This window comes from Salmo salar, chromosome ssa26 (genome assembly GCF_905237065.1).
Source record: "Salmo salar chromosome ssa26, Ssal_v3.1, whole genome shotgun sequence".
In the NCBI taxonomy this organism is placed as follows: domain Eukaryota; kingdom Metazoa; phylum Chordata; class Actinopteri; order Salmoniformes; family Salmonidae; genus Salmo; species Salmo salar.
Genome location: NC_059467.1, coordinates 55,372,513 through 55,399,983, shown reverse-complemented (window position 1 = coordinate 55,399,983; position 27,471 = coordinate 55,372,513). Strand labels below are relative to the sequence as shown.

General features: G+C 51.4%; 1 protein-coding gene across 2 annotated transcripts in view; it reads right to left on the bottom strand.

The window, feature by feature from the left end:
- Window positions 1–27,471, bottom strand: part of LOC106588062 (A-kinase anchor protein 13) — a 154,070-nt gene that overhangs the window by 94,065 nt on the left and 32,534 nt on the right. For both annotated transcript variants that reach the window (XM_045708528.1, XM_045708529.1), the window contains exon 9: window positions 21,923–22,048. In XM_045708528.1, coding sequence (XP_045564484.1) covers window positions 21,923–22,048 — 126 coding nt within the window. The remainder of the gene's footprint in view (window positions 1–21,922; window positions 22,049–27,471) is intronic.

The following is a 27,471-nucleotide window of genomic DNA, read 5'->3' as shown; positions in this document are numbered from 1 at the left end:
CTAGTCAGTTGGACGGGAAAGGGGGATACCTAGTCAGTTGGGGAAAGGGGGGATACCTAGTCAGTTGGAAAGGGAAAGGGGGGATACCTAGTCAGTTGGGGAAAAGGGGGGATACCTAGTCAGTTGGAAAGGGGGGATACCTAGTCAGTTGGAAAGGGGGGATACCTAGTCAGTTGGACAGGGAAAGGGGGATACCTAGTCAGTTGGAAAGGGGGGGATACCTAGTCAGTTGGAAAGGGGGATACCTAGTCAGTTGGAAAGGGGGGATACCTAGTCAGTTGGAAAGGGGGGATACCTAGTCAGTTGGAAAGGGGGGATACCTAGTCAGTTGGAAAGGGGGGATACCTAGTCAGTTGGAAAGGGGGGGATACCTAGTCAGTTGGAAAGGGAAAGGGGGATACCTAGTCAGTTGGACAGGGAAAGGGGGGATACCTAGTCAGTTGGACAGGGAAAGGGGGGATACCTAGTCAGTTGGAAAGGGGGATACCTAGTCAGTTGTACAGGGGGGGATACCTAGTCAGTTGGACAGGGGGGATACCTAGTCAGTTGGAAAGGGGGATACCTAGTCAGTTGGAAAGGGGGGGATACCTAGTCAGTTGGAAAGGGAAGGGGGGATACCTAGTCAGTTGGAAAGGGGGGGATACCTAGTCAGTTGGAAAGGGGGGGATACCTAGTCAGTTGGAAAGGGAAAGGGGGATACCTAGTCAGTTGGAAAGGGAAAGGGGGATACCTAGTCAGTTGGAAAGGGGGGGATAACTAGTCAGTTGGAAAGGGGGATACCTAGTCAGTTGGAAAGGGGGGATACCTAGTCAGTTGGAAAGGGGGGATACCTAGTCAGTTGGAAAGGGGGGGATACCTAGTCAGTTGGAAAGGGGGATACCTAGTCAGTTGGAAAGGGAAAGGGGGGATACCTAGTCAGTTGGACAGGGAAAGGGGGGATACCTAGTCAGTTGGAAAGGGGGGGATACCTAGTCAGTTGGACAGGGGGGGATACCAAGTCAGTTGGACAGGGGGGATACCTAGTCAGTTGGAAAGGGGGGATACCTAGTCAGTTGGAAAGGGGGATACCTAGTCAGTTGGAAAGGGGGGATACCTAGTCAGTTGGAAAGGGGGATACCTAGTCAGTTGGAAAGGGGGGGATACCTAGTCAGTTGGAAAGGGGGGAAACCTAGTCAGTTGGAAAGGGGGGATACCTAGTCAGTTGGAAAAGGAAAGAGGGGATACCTAGTCAGTTGTAAAGGGGGATAACTAGTCAGTTGGAAAGGGGGATAACTAGTCAGTTGGAAAGGGGGGATACCTAGTCAGTTGGAAAGGGGGGATACCTAGTCAGTTGGAAAGGGGGATACCAAGTCAGTTGGAAAGGGGGGATACCTAGTCAGTTGGAAAGGGGGATACCTAGTCAGTTGGAAAGGGGGATACCTAGTCAGTTGGACAGGGGGAATACCTAGTCAGTTGTACAGGGAAAGGGGGGATACCTAGTCAGTTGGACAGGGAAAGGGGGGATACCTAGTCAGTTGGACAGGGAAAGGGGGGATACCTAGTCAGTTGGACAGGGAAAGGGGGGTACCTAGTCAGTTGGACAGGGAAAGGGGGGTACCTAGTCAGTTGGACAGGGAAAGGGGGATACCTAGTCAGTTGGACAGGGAAAGGGGGGATACCTAGTCAGTTGGACAGGGAAAGGGGATACCTAGTCAGTTGGAAAGGGGGGGGATACCTAGTCAGTTGGAAAGGGGGGATACTCAGTTGGGGGAAAGGGGGATACCTAGTCAGTTGGGGGAAAGGGGGATACCTAGTCAGTTGGGGGAAAGGGGGGATACCTAGTCAGTTGGGGGAAAGGGGGGATACCTAGTCAGTTGGAAAGGGGGATACCTAGTCAGTTGTAAAGGGGGATACCTAGTCAGTTGGAAAGGGGGGATACCTAGTCAGTTGGAAAGGGGGGGATACCTAGTCAGTTGGAAAGGGGGATACCTAGTCAGTTGGAAAGGGGGGATACCTAGTCAGTTGGACAGGGGGATACCTAGTCAGTTGGAAAGGGGGGATACCTAGTCAGTTGGAAAGGGGGGGATACCTAGTCAGTTGGACAGGGGATACCTAGTCAGTTGGACAGGGGGATACCAAGTCAGTTGGAAAGGGGGGATACCTAGTCAGTTGGAAAGGGGGATACCTAGTCAGTTGGAAAGGGGGATACCTAGTCAGTTGGACAGGGAAAAGGGGGGATACCTAGTCAGTTGGACAGGGAAAGGGGGATACCTAGTCAGTTGGACAGGGAAAGGGGGATACCTAGTCAGTTGGACAGGGAAAGGGGGGTACCTAGTCAGTTGGACAGGGAAAGGGGGGATACCTAGTCAGTTGGACGGGAAAGGGGGGGATACCTAGTCAGTTGGACAGGGAAAGGGGGGATACCTAGTCAGTTGGGAAAGGGGGGATACCTAGTCAGTTGGGGGAAAGGGGGGATACCTAGTCAGTTGGGGGAAAGGGGGATACCTAGTCAGTTGGGGAAAGGGGGGATACCTAGTCAGTTGGGGGAAAGGGGGATACCTAGTCAGTTGGGGGAAAGGGGGGATACCTAGTCAGTTGGGGGAAAGGGGGGATACCTAGTCAGTTGGGGGAAAGGGGGATACCTAGTCAGTTGGGGGAAAGGGGGGATACCTAGTCAGTTGGGGGAAAGGGGGGATACCTAGTCAGTTGGGGGAAAGGGGGTACCTAGTCAGTTGGGGGAAAGGGGGGATACCTAGTCAGTTGTAAAGGGAAAGGGGGGATACCTAGTCAGTTGTAAAGGGAAAGGGGGATACCTAGTCAGTTGGAAAGGGGGGGATACCTAGTCAGTTGGAAAGGGGGGATACCTAGTCAGTTGGAAAGGGGGGATACCTAGTCAGTTGGACAGGGAAAGGGGGGATACCTAGTCAGTTGGAAAGGGGGGATACCTATTCAGTTGGAAAGGGAAAGGGGGATACCTAGTCAGTTGGAAAGGGAAAGGGGCGATACCTAGTCAGTTGGACAGGGAAAGGGGGGATACCTAGTCAGTTGGACAGGGGGATACCTAGTCAGTTGGACAGGGGGGATACCTAGTGAGTTGGAAAGGGGATACCTAGTCAGTTGGAAAGGGGGGATACCTAGTCAGTTGGACAGGGAAAGGGGGATACCTAGTCAGTTGGGGGAAAGGGGGGATACCTAGTCAGTTGGGGGAAAAGGGGGGTACCTAGTCAGTTGGGGAAAGGGGGGATACCTAGTCAGTTGGACAGGGAAAGGGGGATACCTAGTCAGTTGGAAAGGGGGGGATACCTATTCAGTTGGAAAGGGAAAGGGGGGATACCTAGTCAGTTGGAAAGGGGGGGATACCTAGTCAGTTGGAAAGGGAAAGGGGCGATACCTAGTCAGTTGGACAGGGAAAGGGGGGATACCTAGTCAGTTGGACAGGGGGGGATACCTAGTCAGTTGGACAGGGGGGATACCTAGTGAGTTGGAAAGGGGGATACCTAGTCAGTTGGAAAGGGGGGATACCTAGTCAGTTGGACAGGGAAAGGGGGATACCTAGTCAGTTGGGGGAAAGGGGGGTACCTAGTCAGTTGGGGGAAAGGGGGGATACCTAGTCAGTTGGAAAGGGGGATACCTATTCAGTTGGAAAGGGAAAGGGGGATACCTAGTCAGTTGGGGAAAGGGGGGATACCTAGTCAGTTGGAAAGGGAAAGGGGCGATACCTAGTCAGTTGGACAGGGAAAGGGGGATACCTAGTCAGTTGGACAGGGGGGATACCTAGTCAGTTGGACAGGGGGGATACCTAGTGAGTTGGAAAGGGGGATACCTAGTCAGTTGGAAAGGGGGGGATACCTAGTCAGTTGGACAGGGAAAGGGGGGATACCTAGTCAGTTGGGGGAAAGGGGGATACCTAGTCAGTTGGGGGAAAAGGGGGGATACCTAGTCAGTTGGGGGAAAGGGGGGATACCTAGTCAGTTGGGGGGAAAGGGGGATACCTAGTCAGTTGGGGAAAGGGGGGATACCTAGTCAGTTGGGGGAAAGGGGGATACCTAGTCAGTTGAAGGGAAAGGGGGGATACCTAGTCAGTTGTAAAGGGAAAGGGGGATACCTAGTCAGTTGTAAAGGGAAAGGGGGGATACCTAGTCAGTTGTAAAGGGAAAGGGGGGATACCTAGTCAGTTGTAAAGGGAAAGGGGGGATACCTAGTCAGTTGGAAAGGGGGGATACCTAGTCAGTTGGAAAGGGGGGATACCTAGTCAGTTGGAAAGGGGGGATACCTAGTCAGTTGGACAGGGAAAGGGGGGATACCTAGTCAGTTGGAAAGGGGGGATACCTATTCAGTTGGAAAGGGAAAGGGGGATACCTAGTCAGTTGGAAAGGGGGGGATACCTAGTCAGTTGGAAAGGGAAAGGGGCGATACCTAGTCAGTTGGACAGGGAAAGGGGGGATACCTAGTCAGTTGGACAGGGGGGATACCTAGTCAGTTGGACAGGGGGGATACCTAGTCAGTTGGACAGGGGGATACCTAGTCAGTTGGAAAGGGGGGATACCTAGTCAGTTGGACAGGGAAAGGGGGGATACCTAGTCAGTTGGACAGGGAAAGGGGGGTACCTAGTCAGTTGGAAAGGAGGATACCTAGTCAGTTGGAAAGGGGGATAACAAGTCAGTTGGAAAGGGGGATACCAAGTCAGTTGGAAAGGGGGGATACCTAGTCAGTTGGACAGGGAAAGGGGGATACCTAGTCAGTTGGACAGGGAAAGGGGGGTACCTAGTCAGTTGGACAGGGAAAGGGGGGTACCTAGTCAGTTGGACAGGGAAAAGGGGGATACCTAGTCAGTTGGACAGGGAAAGGGGGGGATACCTAGTCAGTTGGACAGGGAAAGGGGGATACCTAGTCAGTTGGACAGGGAAAGGGGGTACCTAGTCAGTTGGACAGGATAAGGGGGGATACCTAGTCAGTTGGACAGGGAAAAGGGGGGATACCTAGTCAGTTGGAAAGGGGGATACCTAGTCAGTTGGAAAGGGGGGATACCTAGTCAGTTGGAAAAGGGGATACCAAGTCAGTTGGAAAGGGGGGATACATAGTCAGTTGGAAAGGGGGGGATACCTAGTCAGTTGGACAGGGAAAGGGGGGATACCTAGTCAGTTGGAAAGGGAAAGGGGGATACCTAGTCAGTTGGAAAGGGAAAGGGGGGTACCTAGTCAGTTGGACAGGGAAAGGGGGATACCTAGTCAGTTGGACAGGGAAAGGGGGATACCTAGTCAGTTGGACAGGGAAAGGGGGATACCTAGTCAGTTGGACAGGGAAAGGGGGGATACCTAGTCAGTTGGACAGGAAAGGGGGGATACCTAGTCAGTTGGACAGGGAAAGGGGGGATACCTAGTCAGTTGGACAGGGAAAGGGGGGATACCTAGTCAGTTGGACAGGGAAAGGGGGATACCTAGTCAGTTGGAAAGGGGGGGATACCTAGTCAGTTGGAAAGGGGGGATACCTAGTCAGTTGGAAAGGGGGGATACCTAGTCAGTTGGAAAGGGGGGATACCTAGTCAGTTGGAAAGGGGGATACCTAGTCAGTTGGAAAGGGGGATACCTAGTCAGTTGGAAAGGGGGGATACCTAGTCAGTTGGAAAGGGGGGATACCTAGTCATTTGGAAACGGGGGATACCTAGTCAGTTGGAAAGGGGGATATCTAGTCAGTTGGAAAGGGGGATACCTATTCAGTTGGAAAGGGGGGGATACCTAGTCAGTTGGAAAGGGGGATACCTAGTCAGTTGGAAAGGGGGGATACCTAGTCAGTTGGAAAGGGGGATACCTAGTCAGTTGGAAAGGGGGGATACCTAGTCAGTTGGAATGGCGGGATACCTAGTCAGTTGGAAAGGGAGAGGGGGGATACCTAGTCAGTTGGAAAGGGAAAGGGGGATACCTCGTCAGTTGTAAAGGGGGGATAACTAGTCAGTTGGAAAGGGGGGGATACCTAGTCAGTTGGAAAGGGGGATACCTAGTCAGTTGGAAAGGGGGGAGACCTAGTCAGTTGGAAAGGGGGGATACCTAGTCAGTTGGAAAGGGGGATACCTAGTCAGTTGGAAAGGGGGGATACCTAGTCAGTTGGACAGGGAAAGGGGGAATACCTAGTCAGTTGGACAGGGAAAGGGGGGGTACCTAGTCAGTTGGACAGGGAAAGGGGGGATACCTAGTCAGTTGGACAGGGAAAGGGGGATACCTAGTCAGTTGGACAGGGAAAGGGGATACCTAGTCAGTTGGAAAGGGGGGGATACCTAGTCAGTTGTAAAGGGGGGATACCTAGTCAGTTGGAAAGGGGGGATACCTAGTCAGTTGGAAAGGGGGGATACCTAGTCAGTTGTAAAGGGGGGATACCTAGTCAGTTGGAAAGGGGGATACCTAGTCAGTTGGAAAGGGGGATACCTATTCAGTTGGAAAGGGGGATACCTAGTCAGTTGGAAAGGGGGGATACCTAGTCAGTTGGAAAGGGGGATACCTAGTCAGTTGGAAAGGGGGGATACCTAGTCAGTTGGAAAGGCGGGATACCTAGTCAGTTGGAAAGGGAAAGGGGGGATACCTAGTCAGTTGGAAAGGGAAAGGGGGATACCTCGTCAGTTGTAAAGGGGGGATAACTAGTCAGTTGGAAAGGGGGGATACCTAGTCAGTTGGAAAGGAGGGATACCTAGTCAGTTGGAAAGGGGGGGATACCTAGTCAGTTGGAAACGGGGGATACCTAGTCAGTTGGAAAGGGGGGATATCTAGTCAGTTGGAAAGGGGGATACCTATTCAGTTGGAAAGGGGGGATACCTAGTCAGTTGGAAAGGGGGGATACCTAGTCAGTTGGAAAGGGGGGGATACCTAGTCAGTTGGAAAGGGGGGATACCTAGTCAGTTGGAAAGGGGGGATACCTAGTCAGTTGGACAGGGAAAGGGGGATACCTAGTCAGTTGGAAAGGGGGGATACCTATTCAGTTGGAAAGGGAAAGGGGGGATACCTAGTCAGTTGGAAAGGGGGGGATACCTAGTCAGTTGGAAAGGGAAAGGGGCGATACCTAGTCAGTTGGACAGGGAAAGGGGGGATACCTAGTCAGTTGGACAGGGAAAGGGGGATACCTAGTCAGTTGGACAGGGGGGATACCTAGTCAGTTGGACAGGGGGGATACCCAGTGAGTTGGAAAGGGGGATACCTAGTCAGTTGGAAAGGGGGATACCTAGTCAGTTGGACAGGGAAAGGGGGATACCTAGTCAGTTGGGGGGAAAGGGGGGTACCTAGTCAGTTGGGGGAAAGGGGGGTACCTAGTCAGTTGGGGAAAGGGGGGGATACCTAGTCAGTTGGACAGGGAAAGGGGGGATACCTAGTCAGTTGGAAAGGGGGGATACCTATTCAGTTGGAAAGGGAAAGGGGGATACCTAGTCAGTTGGAAAGGGGGGATACCTAGTCAGTTGGAAAGGGAAAGGGGCGATACCTAGTCAGTTGGACAGGGAAAGGGGGGGATACCTAGTCAGTTGGACAGGGGGGATACCTAGTCAGTTGGACAGGGGGGATACCTAGTGAGTTGGAAAGGGGGATACCTAGTCAGTTGGAAAGGGGGGATACCTAGTCAGTTGGACAGGGAAAGGGGGGATACCTAGTCAGTTGGGGGAAAGGGGGTACCTAGTCAGTTGGGGGAAAGGGGGGATACCTAGTCAGTTGGGGGAAAGGGGGATACCTAGTCAGTTGGGGGAAAGGGGGGATACCTAGTCAGTTGGGGGAAAGGGGGGATACCTAGTCAGTTGGGGAAAGGGGGGATACCTAGTCAGTTGGGGGAAAGGGGGGATACCTAGTCAGTTGGGGGAAAGGGGGGATACCTAGTCAGTTGTAAAGGGAAAGGGGGATACCTAGTCAGTTGTAAAGGGAAAGGGGGGATACCTAGTCAGTTGAAGGAAAGGGGGATACCTAGTCAGTTGTAAAGGGAAAGGGGGGATACCTAGTCAGTTGGAAAGGGGGGATACCTAGTCAGTTGGAAAGGGGGGATACCTAGTCAGTTGGAAAGGGGGGGATACCTAGTCAGTTGGACAGGGAAAGGGGGGATACCTAGTCAGTTGGAAAGGGGGGGATACCTATTCAGTTGGAAAGGGAAAGGGGGATACCTAGTCAGTTGGAAAGGGGGGATACCTAGTCAGTTGGAAAGGGAAAGGGGCGATACCTAGTCAGTTGGACAGGGAAAGGGGGGATACCTAGTCAGTTGGACAGGGGGGGATACCTAGTCAGTTGGACAGGGGGGATACCTAGTGAGTTGGAAAGGGGATACCTAGTCAGTTGGAAAGGGGGGATACCTAGTCAGTTGGACAGGGAAAGGGGGGATACCTAGTCAGTTGGACAGGGAAAGGGGGGTACCTAGTCAGTTGGAAAGGAGGATACCTAGTCAGTTGGAAAGGGGGATAACAAGTCAGTTGGAAAGGGGGATACCAAGTCAGTTGGAAAGGGGGGATACCTAGTCAGTTGGACAGGGAAAGGGGGGATACCTAGTCAGTTGGACAGGGAAAGGGGGTACCTAGTCAGTTGGACAGGGAAAGGGGGGTACCTAGTCAGTTGGACAGGGAAAAGGGGGATACCTAGTCAGTTGGACAGGGAAAGGGGGATACCTAGTCAGTTGGACAGGGAAAGGGGGGATACCTAGTCAGTTGGACAGGGAAAGGGGGTACCTAGTCAGTTGGACAGGATAAGGGGGGATACCTAGTCAGTTGGACAGGATAAGGGGGATACCTAGTCAGTTGGACAGGGAAAAGGGGGATACCTAGTCAGTTGGAAAAGGGGATACCAAGTCAGTTGGAAAGGGGGGATACATAGTCAGTTGGACAGGGAAAGGGGGGATACCTAGTCAGTTGGAAAGGGAAAGGGGGGATACCTAGTCAGTTGGAAAGGGAAAGGGGGGATACCTAGTCAGTTGGAAAGGGAAAGGGGGGTACCTAGTCAGTTGGACAGGGAAAGGGGGATACCTAGTCAGTTGGACAGGAAAGGGGGATACCTAGTCAGTTGGACAGGGAAAGGGGGATACCTAGTCAGTTGGACAGGGAAAGGGGGGATACCTAGTCAGTTGGACAGGGAAAGGGGGATACCTAGTCAGTTGGACAGGGAAAGGGGGGATACCTAGTCAGTTGGACAGGGAAAGGGGGATACCTAGTCAGTTGGACAGGGAAAGGGGGATACCTAGTCAGTTGGAAAGGGGGGATACCTAGTCAGTTGGAAAGGGGGGATACCTAGTCAGTTGGAAAGGGGGGATACCTAGTCAGTTGGAAAGGGGGGATACCTAGTCAGTTGGAAAGGGGGGATACCTAGTCAGTTGGAAAGGGGGATACCTAGTCATTTGGAAACGGGGGGATACCTAGTCAGTTGGAAAGGGGGGATATCTAGTCAGTTGGAAAGGGGGATACCTATTCAGTTGGAAAGGGGGGATACCTAGTCAGTTGGAAAGGGGGGATACCTAGTCAGTTGGAAAGGGGGGATACCTAGTCAGTTGGAAAGGGGGATACCTAGTCAGTTGGAAAGGGGGGATACCTAGTCAGTTGGAATGGCGGGATACCTAGTCAGTTGGAAAGGGAGAGGGGGGATACCTAGTCAGTTGGAAAGGGAAAGGGGGATACCTCGTCAGTTGTAAAGGGGGGATAACTAGTCAGTTGGAAAGGGGGGATACCTAGTCAGTTGGAAAGGGGGATACCTAGTCAGTTGGAAAGGGGGGATACCTAGTCAGTTGGAAAGGGGGGATACCTAGTCAGTTGGACAGGGAAAGGGGGATACCTAGTCAGTTGGACAGGAAAGGGGGGTACCTAGTCAGTTGGACAGGAAAGGGGGGTACCTAGTCAGTTGGACAGGGAAAGGGGGGATACCTAGTCAGTTGGACAGGGAAAGGGGGATACCTAGTCAGTTGGACAGGGAAAGGGGGATACCTAGTCAGTTGGAAAAGGGGGATACCTAGTCAGTTGTAAAGGGGGGATACCTAGTCAGTTGGAAAGGGGGATACCTAGTCAGTTGGAAAGGGGGATACCTATTCAGTTGGAAAGGGGGGATACCTAGTCAGTTGGAAAGGGGGATACCTAGTCAGTTGGAAAGGGGGGATACCTAGTCAGTTGGAAAGGGGGGATACCTAGTCAGTTGGAAAGGGGGGATACCTAGTCAGTTGGAAAGGCGGGATACCTAGTCAGTTGGAAAGGGAAAGGGGGGATACCTAGTCAGTTGGAAAGGGAAAGGGGATACCTCGTCAGTTGTAAAGGGGATAACTAGTCAGTTGGAAAGGGGGATACCTAGTCAGTTGGAAAGGGGGGGATACCTAGTCAGTTGGAAAGGGGGGATACCTAGTCAGTTGGAAACGGGGGATACCTAGTCAGTTGGAAAGGGGGGATATCTATTCAGTTGGAAAGGGGGGATACCTAGTCAGTTGGAAAGGGGGGATACCTAGTCAGTTGGAAAGGGGGGATACCTAGTCAGTTGGAAAGGGGGGATACCTAGTCAGTTGGAAAGGCGGGATACCTAGTCAGTTGGAAAGGGAAAGGGGGGATACCTAGTCAGTTGGAAAGGGAAAGGGGGATACCTCGTCAGTTGTAAAGGGGGATAACTAGTCAGTTGGAAAGGGGGGATACCTAGTCAGTTGGAAAGGGAAAGGGGGGATACCTAGTCAGTTGTAAAGGGGGGATACCTAGTCAGTTGGAAAGGGGGGATACCTAGTCAGTTGGAAAGGGGGATAACTAGTCAGTTGGAAAGGGGGATACCTAGTCAGTTGGAAAGGGGGAGACCTAGTCAGTTGGAAAAGGGGGGATACCTAGTCAGTTGGACAGGGAAAGGGGGGATACCTAGTCAGTTGGACAGGGAAAGGGGGGTACCTAGTCAGTTGGACAGGGAAAGGGGGATACCTAGTCAGTTGGACAGGGAAAGGGGGATACCTAGTCAGTTGTAAAGGGGGATACCTAGTCAGTTGTAAAGGGGGATACCTAGTCAGTTGTAAAGGGGGGATACCTAGTCAGTTGGAAAGGGGGGATACCTATTCAGTTGGAAAGGGGGATACCTATTCAGTTGGAAAGGGGGGATACCTAGTCAGTTGGAAAGGGGGGATACCTAGTCAGTTGGAAAGGGGGGATACCTAGTCAGTTGGAAAGGCGGGATACCTAGTCAGTTGGAAAGGGAAAGGGGGATACCTAGTCAGTTGGAAAGGGAAAGGGGGATACCTCGTCAGTTGTAAAGGGGGATAACTAGTCAGTTGGAAAGGGGGATACCTAGTCAGTTGGAAAGGGGGGAGACCTAGTCAGTTGGAAAGGGGGGATACCTAGTCAGTTGGAAAGGGGATACCTAGTCAGTTGGAAAGGGGGGATACCTAGTCAGTTGGACAGGGAAAGGGGGATACCTAGTCAGTTGGACAGGGAAAGGGGGGTACCTAGTCAGTTGGACAGGGAAAGGGGGGATACCTAGTCAGTTGGACAGGGAAAGGGGGATACCTAGTCAGTTGGACAGGGAAAGGGGGATACCTAGTCAGTTGGAAAGGGGGGGATACCTAGTCAGTTGGAAAGGGGGGATACCTAGTCAGTTGAAAAGGGGGGATACCTAGTCAGTTGAAAAGGGAAAGGGGGATACCTAGTCAGTTGGAAAGGGGGGGATACCTAGTCTGTTGGAAAGGGGGGATACCTAGTCTGTTGGAAAGGGGGGATACCTAGTCAGTTGGAAAGGGGGATACCTAGTCAGTTGGAAAGGGGGATACCTAGTCAGTTGGAAAGGGGGGATACCTAGTCAGTTGGAAAGGGGGGATACCTAGTCAGTTGGAGGGAAAGGGGGGATACCTAGTCAGTTGGAAAGGGGGATACCTAGTCAGTTGGAAAGGGGGGATACCTAGTCAGTTGGAAAGGGAAAGGGGGGATACCTAGTCAGTTGGAAAGGGGGATACCTAGTCAGTTGGAAAGGGGGGATACCTAGTCAGTTGGAAAGGGAAAGGGGGGATACCTAGTCAGTTGTAAAGGGGGATACCTAGTCAGTTGTAAAGGGGGATACCTAGTCAGTTGTATAGGGAAAGGGGGATACCTAGTCAGTTGGAAAGGGGATACCTAGTCAGTTGGAAAGGGAAAGGGGGATACCTAGTCAGTTGGAAAGGGGGATACCTAGTCAGTTGTAAAGGGGGATACCTAGTCAGTTGTAAAGGGGATACCTAGTCAGTTGGAAAGGGGGATACCTAGTCAGTTGGAAAGGGGGATACCTAGTCAGTTGGAAAGGGGGGATACCTAGTCAGTTGGAAAGGGGGATACCTAGTCAGTTGGAAAGGGGGGATACCTAGTCAGTTGGAAAGGGGGATACCTAGTCAGTTGGACAGGAAAGGGGGATACCTAGTCAGTTGGACAGGGAAAGGGGGGATACCTAGTCAGTTGGAAAGGGAGGATACCTAGTCAGTTGGAAAGGGAAAGGGGGATACCTAGTCAGTTGGAAAGGGAAGGGGGATACCTAGTCAGTTGTAAAGGGGGATAACTAGTCAGTTGTAAAGGGGGATAACTAGTCAGTTGTAAAGGGGGATAACTAGTCAGTTGGAAAGGGGGATACCTAGTCAGTTGGAAAGGGGGGATACCTAGTTAGTTGGAAAGGGGGGATACCTAGTCAGTTGGAAAGGGGGGATACCTAGTCAGTTGGAAAGGGGGATACCAAGTCAGTTGGAAAGGGGGGGATACCTAGTCAGTTGGACAGGGAAAGGGGGGATACCTAGTCAGTTGGACGGGGAAAGGGGGATACCTAGTCAGTTGGAAAGGGGGATACCTAGTCAGTTGGAAAGGGGGATACCTAGTCAGTTGGAAAGGGGGATACCTAGTCAGTTGGAAAGGGGGGATACCTAGTCAGTTGGAAAGGGGGGATACCTAGTCAGTTGGAAAGGGGGGATACCTAGTCAGTTGGACAGGGAAAGGGGGATACCTAGTCAGTTGGACAGGGAAAGGGGGGATACCTAGTCAGATGGACAGGGAAAGGGGGGATACCTAGTCAGTTGGACAGGGAAAGGGGGGATACCTAGTCAGTTGGACAGGGAAAGGGGTGTACCTAGTCAGTTGGACGGGAAAGGGGGATACCTAGTCAGTTGGAAAGGGGGATACCTAGTCAGTTGGAAAGGGGGGATACCTAGTCAGTTGGAAAGGGGATACCAAGTCAGTTGGAAAGGGGGGATAGCTAGTCAGTTGGACAGGGAATTGGGGGATACCTAGTCAGTTGGACAGGGAAAGGGGGGATACCTAGTCAGTTGGAAAGGGAGGATACCTAGTCAGTTGGAAAGGGAAAGGGGGATACCTAGTCAGTTGGAAAGGGAGGATACCTAGTCAGTTGGAAAGGGAGGATACCTAGTCAGTTGGAAAGGGAAAGGGGGGATACCTAGTCAGTTGGAATGGGGGATACCTAGTCAGTTGTAAAGGGGGATAACTAGTCAGTTGGAAAGGGGGATACCTAGTCAGTTGGAAAGGGGGGATACCTAGTCAGTTGGAAAGGGGGGATACCTAGTCAGTTGGAAAGGGGGGATACCTAGTCATTTGGAAACGGGGGATACCTAGTCAGTTGGAAAGGGGGGATATCTAGTCAGTTGGAAAGGGGGGGATACCTATTCAGTTGGAAAGGGGGGGATACCTAGTCAGTTGGAAAGGGGGGAAACCTAGTCAGTTGGAAAGGGGGGATACCTAGTCAGTTGGAAAGGGGGGATACCTAGTCAGTTGGAAAGGGGGGATACCTAGTCAGTTGGAATGGCGGGATACCTAGTCAGTTGGAAAGGGAGAGGGGGGATACCTAGTCAGTTGGAAAGGGAAAGGGGGATACCTCGTCAGTTGTAAAGGGGGATAACTAGTCAGTTGGAAAGGGGGGATACCTAGTCAGTTGGAAAGGGGGATACCTAGTCAGTTGGAAAGGGGGGAGACCTAGTCAGTTGGAAAGGGGGGATACCTAGTCAGTTGGAAAGGGGGATACCTAGTCAGTTGGAAAGGGGGGATACCTAGTCAGTTGGACAGGGAAAGGGGGGATACCTAGTCAGTTGGAAAGGGAAAGGGGGATACCTCGTCAGTTGTAAAGGGGATAACTAGTCAGTTGGAAAGGGGGGATACCTAGTCAGTTGGAAAGGGGGGAGACCTAGTCAGTTGGAAAGGGGGGATACCTAGTCAGTTGGAAAGGGGGATACCTAGTCAGTTGGAAAGGGGGATACCTAGTCAGTTGGAAAGGGGGGATACCTAGTCAGTTGGACAGGGAAAGGGGGGATACCTAGTCAGTTGGACAGGGAAAGGGGGGTACCTAGTCAGTTGGACAGGGAAAGGGGGGATACCTAGTCAGTTGGACAGGGAAAAGGGGATACCTAGTCAGTTGGACAGGGAAAGGGGGATACCTAGTCAGTTGGAAAGGGGGGATACCTAGTCAGTTGGAAAGGGGGGATACCTAGTCAGTTGAAAAGGGGGGATACCTAGTCAGTTGAAAAGGGAAAGGGGGGATACCTAGTCAGTTGGAAAGGGGGGATACCTAGTCAGTTGGAAAGGGGGGGATACCTAGTCTGTTGGAAAGGGGGGATACCTAGTCAGTTGGAAAGGGGGATACCTAGTCAGTTGGAAAGGGGGGATACCTAGTCAGTTGGAAAGGGGGGATACCTAGTCAGTTGGAAGGGAAAAGGGGGATACCTAGTCAGTTGGAAAGGGGGATACCTAGTCAGTTGGAAAGGGGGGATACCTAGTCAGTTGGAAAGGGAAAGGGGGGATACCTAGTCAGTTGGAAAGGGGGATACCTAGTCAGTTGGAAAGGGGGGATACCTAGTCAGTTGGAAAGGGAAAGGGGGGATACCTAGTCAGTTGGAAAGGGGGATACCTAGTCAGTTGTAAAGGGGGATACCTAGTCAGTTGGAAAGGGGGGATACCTAGTCAGTTGGAAAGGGAAAGGGGGATACCTAGTCAGTTGGAAAGGGGGATACCTAGTCAGTTGGAAAGGGGGATACCTAGTCAGTTGGAAAGGGGGATACCTAGTCAGTTGGAAAGGGGGATACCTAGTCAGTTGGAAAGGGGGGATACCTAGTCAGTTGGAAAGGGGGATACATAGTCAGTTGGAAAGGGGGATACCTAGTCAGTTGGAAAGGGGGATACCTAGTCAGTTGGAAAGGGGGATACCTAGTCAGTTGGAAAGGGGGGATACCTAGTCAGTTGGAAAGGGGGGATACCTAGTCAGTTGGAAAGGGGGGATACCTAGTCAGTTGGACAGGGAAAGGGGGGATACCTAGTCAGTTGGAAAGGGAGGATACCTAGTCAGTTGGAAAGGGAAAGGGGGGATACCTAGTCAGTTGGAAAGGGGGATACCTAGTCAGTTGTAAAGGGGGATAACTAGTCAGTTGTAAAGGGGATAACTAGTCAGTTGGAAAGGGGGATACCTAGTCAGTTGGAAAGGGGGGATACCTAGTTAGTTGGAAAGGGGGGATACCTAGTTAGTTGGAAAGGGGGATACCTAGTCAGTTGGAAAGGGGGATACCTAGTCAGTTGGAAAGGGGGATACCAAGTCAGTTGGAAAGGGGGGATACCTAGTCAGTTGGACAGGGAAAGGGGGGATACCTAGTCAGTTGGACGGGGAAAGGGGGATACCTAGTCAGTTGGAAAGGGGGATACCTAGTCAGTTGGAAAGGGGGGATACCTAGTCAGTTGGAAAGGGGGATACCTAGTCAGTTGGAAAGGGGGGATACCTAGTCAGTTGGAAAGGGGGGGATACCTAGTCAGTTGGAAAGGGGGGATACCTAGTCAGTTGGACGGGAAAGGGGGGATACCTAGTCAGTTGGACAGGGAAAGGGGGGATACCTAGTCAGATGGACAGGGAAAGGGGGGATACCTAGTCAGTTGGACAGGGAAAGGGGGGATACCTAGTCAGTTGGACAGGGAAAGGGGTGTACCTAGTCAGTTGGACAGGGAAAGGGGGGATACCTAGTCAGTTGGAAAGGGGGATACCTAGTCAGTTGGAAAGGGGGGATACCTAGTCAGTTGGAAAGGGGGATACCAAGTCAGTTGGAAAGGGGGGATAGCTAGTCAGTTGGACAGGGAATTGGGGGATACCTAGTCAGTTGGACAGGGAAAGGGGGGATACCTAGTCAGTTGGAAAGGGAGGATACCTAGTCAGTTGGAAAGGGAAAGGGGGGATACCTAGTCAGTTGGAAAGGGAGGATACCTAGTCAGTTGGAAAGGGAGGATACCTAGTCAGTTGGAAAGGGAAAGGGGGGATACCTAGTCAGTTGGAAAGGGGTAGTAGTTTAAAGGGGGATACCTAGTCAGTTGGAATGGGGGATACCTAGTCAGTTGTAAAGGGGGATAACTAGTCAGTTGGAAAGGGGGATACCTAGTCAGTTGGAAAGGGGGGATACCTAGTCAGTTGGAAAGGGGGGATACCTAGTCATTTGGAAACGGGGGATACCTAGTCAGTTGGAAAGGGGGGCATATCTAGTCAGTTGGAAAGGGGGATACCTATTCAGTTGGAAAGGGGGGATACCTAGTCAGTTGGAAAGGGGGGATACCTAGTCAGTTGGAAAGGGGGGATACCTAGTCAGTTGGAAAGGGGGGATACCTAGTCAGTTGGAAAGGGGGGATACCTAGTCAGTTGGAATGGCGGGATACCTAGTCAGTTGGAAAGGGAGAGGGGGGATACCTAGTCAGTTGGAAAGGGAAAGGGGATACCTCGTCAGTTGTAAAGGGGGATAACTAGTCAGTTGGAAAGGGGGGATACCTAGTCAGTTGGAAAGGGGGATACCTAGTCAGTTGGAAAGGGGGATACCTAGTCAGTTGGAAAGGGGGGAGACCTAGTCAGTTGGAAAGGGGGATACCTAGTCAGTTGGAAAGGGGGATACCTAGTCAGTTGGAAAGGGGGGATACCTAGTCAGTTGGACAGGGAAAGGGGGGATACCTAGTCAGTTGGACAGGGAAAGGGGGGTACCTAGTCAGTTGGACAGGGAAAGGGGGGATACCTAGTCAGTTGGACAGGGAAAGGGGGATACCTAGTCAGTTGGACAGGGAAAGGGGGATACCTAGTCAGTTGGAAAGGGGGGGATACCTAGTCAGTTGTAAAGGGGGGATACCTAGTCAGTTGGAAAGGGGGATACCTAGTCAGTTGGAAAGGGGGATACCTATTCAGTTGGAAAGGGGGGATACCTAGTCAGTTGGAAAGGGGGGATACCTAGTCAGTTGGAAAGGGGGGATACCTAGTCAGTTGGAAAGGGGGGATACCTAGTCAGTTGGAAAGGGGGGGATACCTAGTCAGTTGGAAAGGCGGGATACCTAGTCAGTTGGAAAGGGAAAGGGGGATACCTAGTCAGTTGGAAAGGGAAAAGGGGGATACCTCGTCAGTTGTAAAGGGGGATAACTAGTCAGTTGGAAAGGGGGGATACCTAGTCAGTTGGAAAGGGGGGATACCTAGTCAGTTGGAAAGGGGGGGATACCTAGTCAGTTGGAAACGGGGGATACCTAGTCAGTTGGAAAGGGGGGATATCTAGTCAGTTGGAAAGGGGGATACCTATTCAGTTGGAAAGGGGGGATACCTAGTCAGTTGGAAAGGGGGGATACCTAGTCAGTTGGAAAGGGGGGATACCTAGTCAGTTGGAAAGGGGGGATACCTAGTCAGTTGGAAAGGGGGGATACCTAGTCAGTTGGAAAGGGGGGATACCTAGTCAGTTGGAATGGCGGGATACCTAGTCAGTTGGAAAGGGAAAGGGGGGATACCTAGTCAGTTGGAAAGGGAAAGGGGGATACCTCGTCAGTTGTAAAGGGGGATAACTAGTCAGTTCGAAATCGGGGATACCTAGTCAGTTGGAAAGGGGGGAGACCTAGTCAGTTGGAAAGGGGGGATACCTAGTCAGTTGGAAAGGGGGGATACCTAGTCAGTTGGACAGGGAAAGGGGGGATACCTAGTCAGTTGGACAGGGAAAGGGGGGTACCTAGTCAGTTGGACAGGGAAAGGGGGGATACCTAGTCAGTTGGACAGGGAAAGGGGGATACCTAGTCAGTTGGAAAGGGGGGATACCTAGTCAGTTGAAAAGGGAAAGGGGGGATACCTAGTCAGTTGGAAAGGGGGGGATACCTAGTCAGTTGGAAAGGGGGGATACCTAGTCAGTTGGAAAGGGGGGGATACCTAGTCAGTTGGAAAGGGGGATACCTAGTCAGTTGGAAAGGGGGGATACCTAGTCAGTTGGACAGGGAAAGGGGGGATACCTAGTCAGTTGGAAAGGGGGGATACCTAGTCAGTTGGAAAGGGGGGATACCTAGTCAGTTGGAAAGGGAAAGGGGGATACCTAGTCAGTTGGAAAGGGGGATACCTAGTCAGTTGGAAAGGGGGGATACCTAGTCAGTTGGAAAGGGAAAGGGGGATACCTAGTCAGTTGGAAAGGGGGATACCTAGTCAGTTGGAAAGGGGGGATACCTAGTCAGTTGTAAAGGGGGGATACCTAGTCAGTTGGAAAGGGGGATACCTAGTCAGTTGGAAAGGGGGGATACCTAGTCAGTTGGAAAGGGAAAGGGGGATACCTAGTCAGTTGGAAAGGGGGGATACCTAGTCAGTTGGAAAGGGAAAGGGGGGATACCTAGTCAGTTGGAAAGGGGGATACCTAGTCAGTTGTAAAGGGGGATACCTAGTCAGTTGGAAAGGGGGATACCTAGTCAGTTGGAAAGGGGGATACCTAGTCAGTTGGAAAGGGGGATACCTAGTCAGTTGGAAAGGGGGATACCTAGTCAGTTGGAAAGGGGGGATACCTAGTCAGTTGGAAAGGGGGATACCTAGTCAGTTGGAAAGGGGGATACCTAGTCAGTTGGAAAGGGGGGATACCTAGTCAGTTGGAAAGGGGGGATACCTAGTCAGTTGGAAAGGGGGGGATACCTAGTCAGTTGGACAGGGAAAGGGGGGATACCTAGTCAGTTGGACAGGGAAAGGGGGGATACCTAGTCAGTTGGAAAGGGAGGATACCTAGTCAGTTGGAAAGGGAAAGGGGGGATACCTAGTCAGTTGGAAAGGGGGATACCTAGTCAGTTGTAAAGGGGGGATAACTAGTCAGTTGTAAAGGGGGATAACTAGTCAGTTGGAAAGGGGGATACCTAGTCAGATGGAAAGGGGGAATACCTAGTTAGTTGGAAAGGGGGGATACCTAGTCAGTTGGAAAGGGGGGATACCTAGTCAGTTGGAAAGGGGGATACCAAGTCAGTTGGAAAGGGGGGATACCTAGTCAGTTGGACAGGGAAAGGGGGGATACCTAGTCAGTTGGACGGGAAAGGGGGATACCTAGTCAGTTGGAAAGGGGGATACCTAGTCAGTTGGAAAGGGGGGATACCTAGTCAGTTGGAAAGGGAAAGGGGGATACCTAGTCAGTTGGAAAGGGGGGATACCTAGTCAGTTGGAAAGGGGGGATACCTAGTCAGTTGGAAAGGGGGGGATACCTAGTCAGTTGGACAGGGAAAGGGGGATACCTAGTCAGTTGGACAGGGAAAGGGGGGATACCTAGTCAGATGGACAGGGAAAGGGGGGATACCTAGTCAGTTGGACAGGGAAAGGGGGGATACCTAGTCAGTTGGACAGGGAAAGGGGGGTACCTAGTCAGTTGGACAGGGAAAGGGGGGATACCTAGTCAGTTGGAAAGGGGGATACCTAGTCAGTTGGAAAGGGGGGATACCTAGTCAGTTGGAAAGGGGGATACCAAGTCAGTTGGAAAGGGGGGATAGCTAGTCAGTTGGACAGGGAATTGGGGGATACCTAGTCAGTTGGACAGGGAAAGGGGGGATACCTAGTCAGTTGGAAAGGGAGGATACCTAGTCAGTTGGAAAGGGAAAGGGGGGATACCTAGTCAGTTGGAAAGGGAGGATAACTAGTCAGTTGGAAAGGGAGGATACCTAGTCAGTTGGAAAGGGAAAGGGGGATACCTAGTCAGTTGGAAAGGGGGATACCTAGTCAGTTGGAAAGGGGGGATAACTAGTCAGTTGGAAAGGGGGATAACTAGTCAGTTGGAAAGGGGGGATACCTAGTCAGTTGGACGGGAATTGGGGATACCTAGTCAGTTGGACAGGGAAAGGGGGGATACCTAGTCAGTTGGAAAGGGAGGATACCTAGTCAGTTGGAAAGGGAAAGGGGGGATACCTAGTCAGTTGGAAAGGGAGGATACCTAGTCAGTTGGAATGGGGGATACCTAGTCAGTTGGAAAGGGGGATAACTAGTCAGTTGGAAAGGGGGATACCAAGTCAGTTGGAAAGGGGGGATACCTAGTCAGTTGGAAAGGGGGGATACCTAGTCAGTTGGACAGGGAAAGGGGGGATACCTAGTCAGTTGGACAGGGAAAGGGGGGATACCTAGTCAGTTGGACAGGGAAAGGGGGGTACCTAGTCAGTTGGACAGGGAAAGGGGGGGATACCTAGTCAGTTGGACAGGGAAAGGGGGGGATACCTAGTCAGTTGGAAAGGGGGGGATACCTAGTCAGTTGGAAAGGGCGGGATACCTAGTCAGTTGGAAAGGGGGGATACCTAGTCAGTTGGAAAGGGGGATACCTAGTCAGTTGGAAAGGGGGGATACCTAGTCAGTTGGAAAGGGGGGATACCTAGTCAGTTGGAAAGGGGGGGATACCTAGTCAGTTGTAAAGGGAAAGGGGGGATACCTAGTCAGTTGTAAAGGGAAAGGGGGGATACCTAGTCAGTTGGAAAGGGGGGATACCTAGTCAGTTGTAAAGGGGGGATACCTAGTCAGTTGGAAAGGGAAAGGGGGGATACCTAGTCAGTTGGAAAAGGGGGATACCTAGTCAGTTGGAAAGGGGGATACCTAGTCAGTTGGAAAGGGGGATACCTAGTCAGTTGGAAAGGGGGGATACCTAGTCAGTTGGAAAGGGGGATACCTAGTCAGTTGTAGGGAAAAGGGGGATACCTAGTCAGTTGTACAGGGAAAGGGGGGATACCTAGTCAGTTGTACAGGGAAAGGGGGGATACCTAGTCAGTTGGAAAGGGGGGATACCTAGTCAGTTGTAAAGGGGGGATACCTAGTCAGTTGGAAAGGGGGGATACCTAGTCAGTTGGAAAGGGGGGATACCTAGTCAGTTGGAAAGGGGGATACCTAGTCAGTTGTACAGGGAAAGGGGGGATACCTAGTCAGTTGTACAGGGAAAGAGGGATACCTAGTCAGTTGTACAGGGAAAGGGGGATACCTAGTCAGTTGTACAGGGAAAGGGGGGATACCTAGTCAGTTGTACAGGGAAAGGGGGGATACCTAGTCAGTTGTACAGGGAAAGGGGGGATACCTAGTCAGTTGTACAGGGAAAGGGGGATACCTAGTCAGTTGTACAGGGAAAGGGGGATACCTAGTCAGTTGTACAGGGAAAGGGGGATACCTAGTCAGTTGTACAGGGAAAGGGGGATACCTAGTCAGTTGTACAGGGAAAGGGGGATACCTAGTCAGTTGTACAGGGAAAGGGGGATACCTAGTCAGTTGGACAGGGAAAGGGGGGATACCTAGTCAGTTGGAAAGGGGGGGATACCTAGTCAGTTGGACAGGGAAAGGGGGGATACCTAGTCAGTTGTACAGGGAAAGGGGGGATACCTAGTCAGTTGGACAGGGAAAGGGGGGATACCTAGTCAGTTGGAAAGGGGGGATACCTAGTCAGTTATACAGGGAAAGGGGGGATACCTAGTCAGTTGGAAAGGGAAAGGGGGGATACCTAGTCAGTTGTACAACTGAATGCCTTCAACTGAAATATGTCTTCCGCATTTAACCCAACCCCTCTGAATCAGAGAGGTGCGGGGGGGGCTGCCTTAATCCACATCCACGGTGCCAGGAGAACAACTGCCTTGTCCAGGGGGCAGAACGACAGATTTGTACCTTGTCAGCTCGGGGATTCGAACTTGCAACCATTTCAGTTACTAACCCAACGCTCTAACCACTAGGCTACCCTGCAGCCCCTAATGATAACGGATGCTGTAAATGAGTAGTGGACGGTAAGCGCTTACCCTGATGAAGGCCTGGAAGCGTTTGTCTTTGGAGTGCAGCTCCTTGTAGATGTTTACGGCCTCGTTGTGGCGGCTGCAGAACTTCCCGTAAACTTTCTTCATGATCTCTGCGTTGGACCCTGAGAACTGGAAAAACAGGTAGGATACGTGTTACGTTTCCCAGGTTTCTGTGTTGTGGGTTTGTGTGTTTCAGGAAATGGCTTCCCTGGATTCCAAGCAGCTGATTGGTCAGCCCCATTGCTAATTGGAGCTCTGACCCCACCCTCTCGTTAGGGGATACAGCTGTTTCCAATGACCGACTCCTCCTGCAGATTTAAATGCCAGAGTACCTTTGTTAGGAAGAGAGAGAGTCTGGGATGTCTTGTGTTGGTTGTAGGGTTGGTGTAAAGTATTTTGTAAAGTATTTTGTAGCCGGTACTGCAGAGGTATGTGTTTGCGATAGGACTTAGTGTTTTTGGTGTATTTAAATTGTTCACTTTATGTTGGGGGGAAGGCTCCTTGGGAGTGCTTAGGGCAGAGGCCTGTGGACATACATATACCCGTACTGTCGTACGTAGACTAGGTAAGACCTGGGCGGACCAACTCCTGTATGTTTGTTATTGCGCCAGGTGGTGCTAAAGTAGGAAGGTAGTGGGTAGGCAGTTAAGGTAGGAGAGGGGGCACTTTAACTTTCTATGCTTTGGTTCCGTCCAGCCCCTTTTCCTCACATTACCAAGTGAAGGAAATACATTTCCAGTAAATGGCAATATTCTCTGCCTCCGTCATCATTACCTCCACCTACAGTCACATACCTGTATACATCCACCTACTGTCCCATACCTCTATACCTCCACCTACAGTCCCATACCTCTATACCTCCACCTACAGTCCCATACCTCTATACCTCCACCTACAGTCCCATACCTCTATACCTCCACCTACAGTCCCATACCTCTAAACCTCCACCTACAGTCCCATACCTCTATACCTCCACCTACAGTCCCATACCTCCACCTACAGTCCCATACCTCTATACCTCCACCTACAGTCCCATACCTCTAAACCTCCACCTACAGTACCATACCTCTATACCTCCACCTACAGTCCCATACCTCTATACCTCCACCTACAGTCCCATACCTCTATACCTCCACCTACAGTCCCATACCTCTATACCTCCACCTACAGTACCATACCTCTATAACTCCACCTACAGTCCCATACCTCTATACCTCCACCTACAGTCCCATACCTCTATACCTCCACCTACAGTCCCATACCTCCACCTACAGTCCCATACCTCTATAACTCCACCTACAGTCCCATACCTCTATACCTCCACCTACAGTCCCATACCTCTATACCTCCACCTACAGTCCCATACCTCTATACCTCCACCTACAGTCCCATACCTCTATACCTCCACCTGCAGTCCCATACCTCTATACCTCCACCTACAGTCCCATACCTCTATACCTCCACCTACAGTCCCATACCTCTATACCTCCACCTACAGTCCCTAATACCTCCACCTACAGTCCCATACCTCTATACCTCCACCTACAGACCCATATCTCTATACCTCCACCTACACTCCCATACCTCCACCAACAGTCCCATACCTCTATACCTCCACCTACTGTCCCATACCTCTATACCTCCACCTAAAGTCACATTCCTCTATACCTCCACCTACAGTCCCATACCTCTATACCTCCACCTACAGTCCCATACCTCTATACCTCCACCTACAGTACCATACCTCTATACCTCCACCTACAGTCCCATACCTCCACCTACAGTCCCATACCTCCACCTACAGTCCCATACCTCTATACCTCCACCTACAGTCCCATACCTCAATACCTCCACCTACAGTCCCATACCTCCACCTACAGTCCCATACCTCTATACCTCCACCTACAGTCCCATACCTCTATACCTCCACCTACAGTCCCATACCTCCACCTACAGTCCCATACCTCTATACCTCCACCTACAGTCCCATAGCTCTATACCTCCACCTACAGTCCCATACCTCTATACCTCCACCTACAGTCCCATACCTCCACCTACAGTCCCATACCTCTATACCTCCACCTACAGTCCCATACCTCTATACCTCCACCTACAGTCCCATACCTCTATACCTCCACCTAGTCACATTCCTCTATACCTCCACCTACAGTCCCATACCTCTATACCTCCACCTACAGTCCCATACCTCTATACCTCCACCTACAGTCCCATACCTCTATACCTCCACCTACAGTCCCATACCTCTATACCTCCACCTACAGTCCCATACCTCCACCTACAGTCCCATACCTCTATACCTCCACCTACAGTCCCATACCTCTATACCTCCACCTACAGTCCCATACCTCTATACCTCCACCTACAGTCCCATACCTCCACCTACAGTCCCATACCTCTATACCTCCACCTACAGTCCCATACCTCTATACCTCCACCTGCAGTCCCATACCTCCATACCTCCACCTACAGTCCCATACCTCTATACCTCCACCTACAGTCCCATACCTCTATACCTCGACCTACAGTCCCATACCTCCACCTACAGTACCATACCTCTATACCTCCACCTACAGTCCCATACCTCTATACCTCCACCTACAGTCCCATACCTCTATACCTCCACCTACTTTCCCATACCTCTATACCTCCACCTACAGTCCCATACCTCCACCTACAGTCCCATACCTCTATACCTCCACCTACAGTCCCATACCTCTATACCTCCACCTACAGTCCAATACCTCTATACCTCCACCTACTGTCCCATACCTCTATACCTCCACCTACAGTCACATTCCTCTATACCTCCACCTACAGTCCCATACCTCTATACCTCCACCTACAGTCCCATACCTCTATACCTCCACCTACAGTCCCATACCTCCACCTACAGTCCCATACCTCTATACCTCCACCTACAGTCCCATACCTCTATACCTCCACCTACAGTCCCATACCTCTATACCTCCACCTACAGTCCCATACCTCCACCTACAGTCCCATACCTCTATACCTCCACCTACAGTCCCATACCTCTATACCTCCACCTGCAGTCCCATACCTCCATACCTCCACCTACAGTCCCATACCTCTATACCTCCACCTACAGTCCCATACCTCTATACCTCCACCTACAGTCCCATACCTCCACCTACAGTCCCATACCTCTATACCTCCACCTACAGTCCCATACCTCTATACCTCCACCTACAGTCCCATACCTCTATACCTCCACCTACAGTCCCATACCTCCACCTACAGTCCCATACCTCTATACCTCCACCTACAGTCCCATACCTCTATACCTCCACCTGCAGTCCCATACCTCCATACCTCCACCTACAGTCCCATACCTCTATACCTCCACCTACAGTCCCAAACCTCTATACCTCCACCTACAGTCCCATACCTCCACCTACAGTACCATACCTCTATACCTCCACCTACAGTCCCATACCTCTATACCTCCACCTACAGTCCCATACCTCAATACCTCCACCTACATTCCCATACCTCTATACCTCCACCTACAGTCACATACCTCCACCTACAGTCCCATACCTCTATACCTCCACCTACAGTCCCATACCTCCATACCTCCACCTACAGTCCCATACCTCTATACCTCCACCTACTGTCCCATACCTCTATACCTCCACCTACAGTCACATTCCTCTATACCTCCACCTACAGTCTCATACCTCTATACCTCCACCTACAGTCCCATACCTCTAAACCTCCACCTACAGTCCCATACCTCTATACCTCCACCTACAGTCCCATACCTCTATACCTCCACCTACAGTCCCATACCTCTATACCTCCACCTGCAGTCCCATATCTCCATACCTCCACCTACAGTCCCATACCTCTATACCTCCACCTACAGTCACATACCTCTATACCTCCACCTACAGTCCCATACCTCTTTACCTCCACCTACAGTCACATACCTCTATACCTCCACCTACAGTCCCATACCTCTATACCTCCACCTACAGTCCCATACCTCTATACCTCCACCTACAGTCCCATACCTCTATACCTCCACCTACAGTCCCATACCTCTATACCTCCACCTACAGTCCCATACCTCTATACCTCCACCTACAGTCCCATACATCTATACCTCCACCTACAGTCCCATACCTCTACCTACAGTCCATACCTCCACCTACAGTCCCATACCTCTATACCTCCACCTACAGTCCATACCTCCACCTACAGTCCCATACCTCTATACCTCCACCTATAGTCCCATACCTCCACCTACAGTCCCATACCTCTATACCTCCACCTACATTCCCATACCTCTATACCTCCACCTACAGTCCCATACCTCTATACCTCCACCTACAGTCCCATACCTCTATACCTCCACCTACAGTCCCATACCTCCACCTACAGTCCCATACCTCCACCTACAGTCCCATACCTCTATACCTCCACCTACAGTCCCATACCTCTATACCTCCACCTACAGTCCCATACCTCCACCTACAGTCCCATACCTCTATACCTCCACCTACAGTCCCATACCTCTATACCTCCACCTACAGTCCCATACCTCTATACCTCCACCTACAGTCCCATACCTCTATACCTCCACCTACAGTCCCATACCTCCACCTACAGTCCCATACCTCTATACCTCCACCTACAGTCCCATACCTCTATACCTCCACCTACAGTCCCATACCTCTATACCTCCACCTACAGTCCCATACCTCTATACCTCCACCTACAGTCCCATACCTCTATACCTCCACCTAGTCACATTCCTCTATACCTCCACCTACAGTCCCATACCTCTATACCTCCACCTACAGTCCCATACCTCTATACCTCCACCTACAGTCCCATACCTCTATACCTCCACCTACAGTCCCATACCTCTATACCTCCACCTACAGTCCCATACCTCCACCTACAGTCCCATACCTCTATACCTCCACCTACAGTCCCATACCTCTATACCTCCACCTACAGTCCCATACCTCTATACCTCCACCTACAGTCCCATACCTCCACCTACAGTCCCATACCTCTATACCTCCACCTACAGTCCCATACCTCTATACCTCCACCTGCAGTCCCATACCTCCATACCTCCACCTACAGTCCCATACCTCTATACCTCCACCTACAGTCCCATACCTCTATACCTCCACCTACAGTCCCATACCTCCACCTACAGTACCATACCTCTATACCTCCACCTACAGTCCCATACCTCCATACCTCCACCTACAGTCCCATAACTCTATACCTCCACCTACAGTCCCATACCTCCACCTACAGTCCCATACCTCTATACCTCCACCTACAGTCCCATACCTCTATACCTCCACCTACAGTCCCATACCTCTATACCTCCACCTAGTCACATTCCTCTATACCTCCACCTACAGTCCCATACCTCTATACCTCCACCTACAGTCCCATACCTCTATACCTCCACCTACAGTCCCATACCTCTATACCTCCACCTACAGTCCCATACCTCCACACCTCCACCTACAGTCCCATAC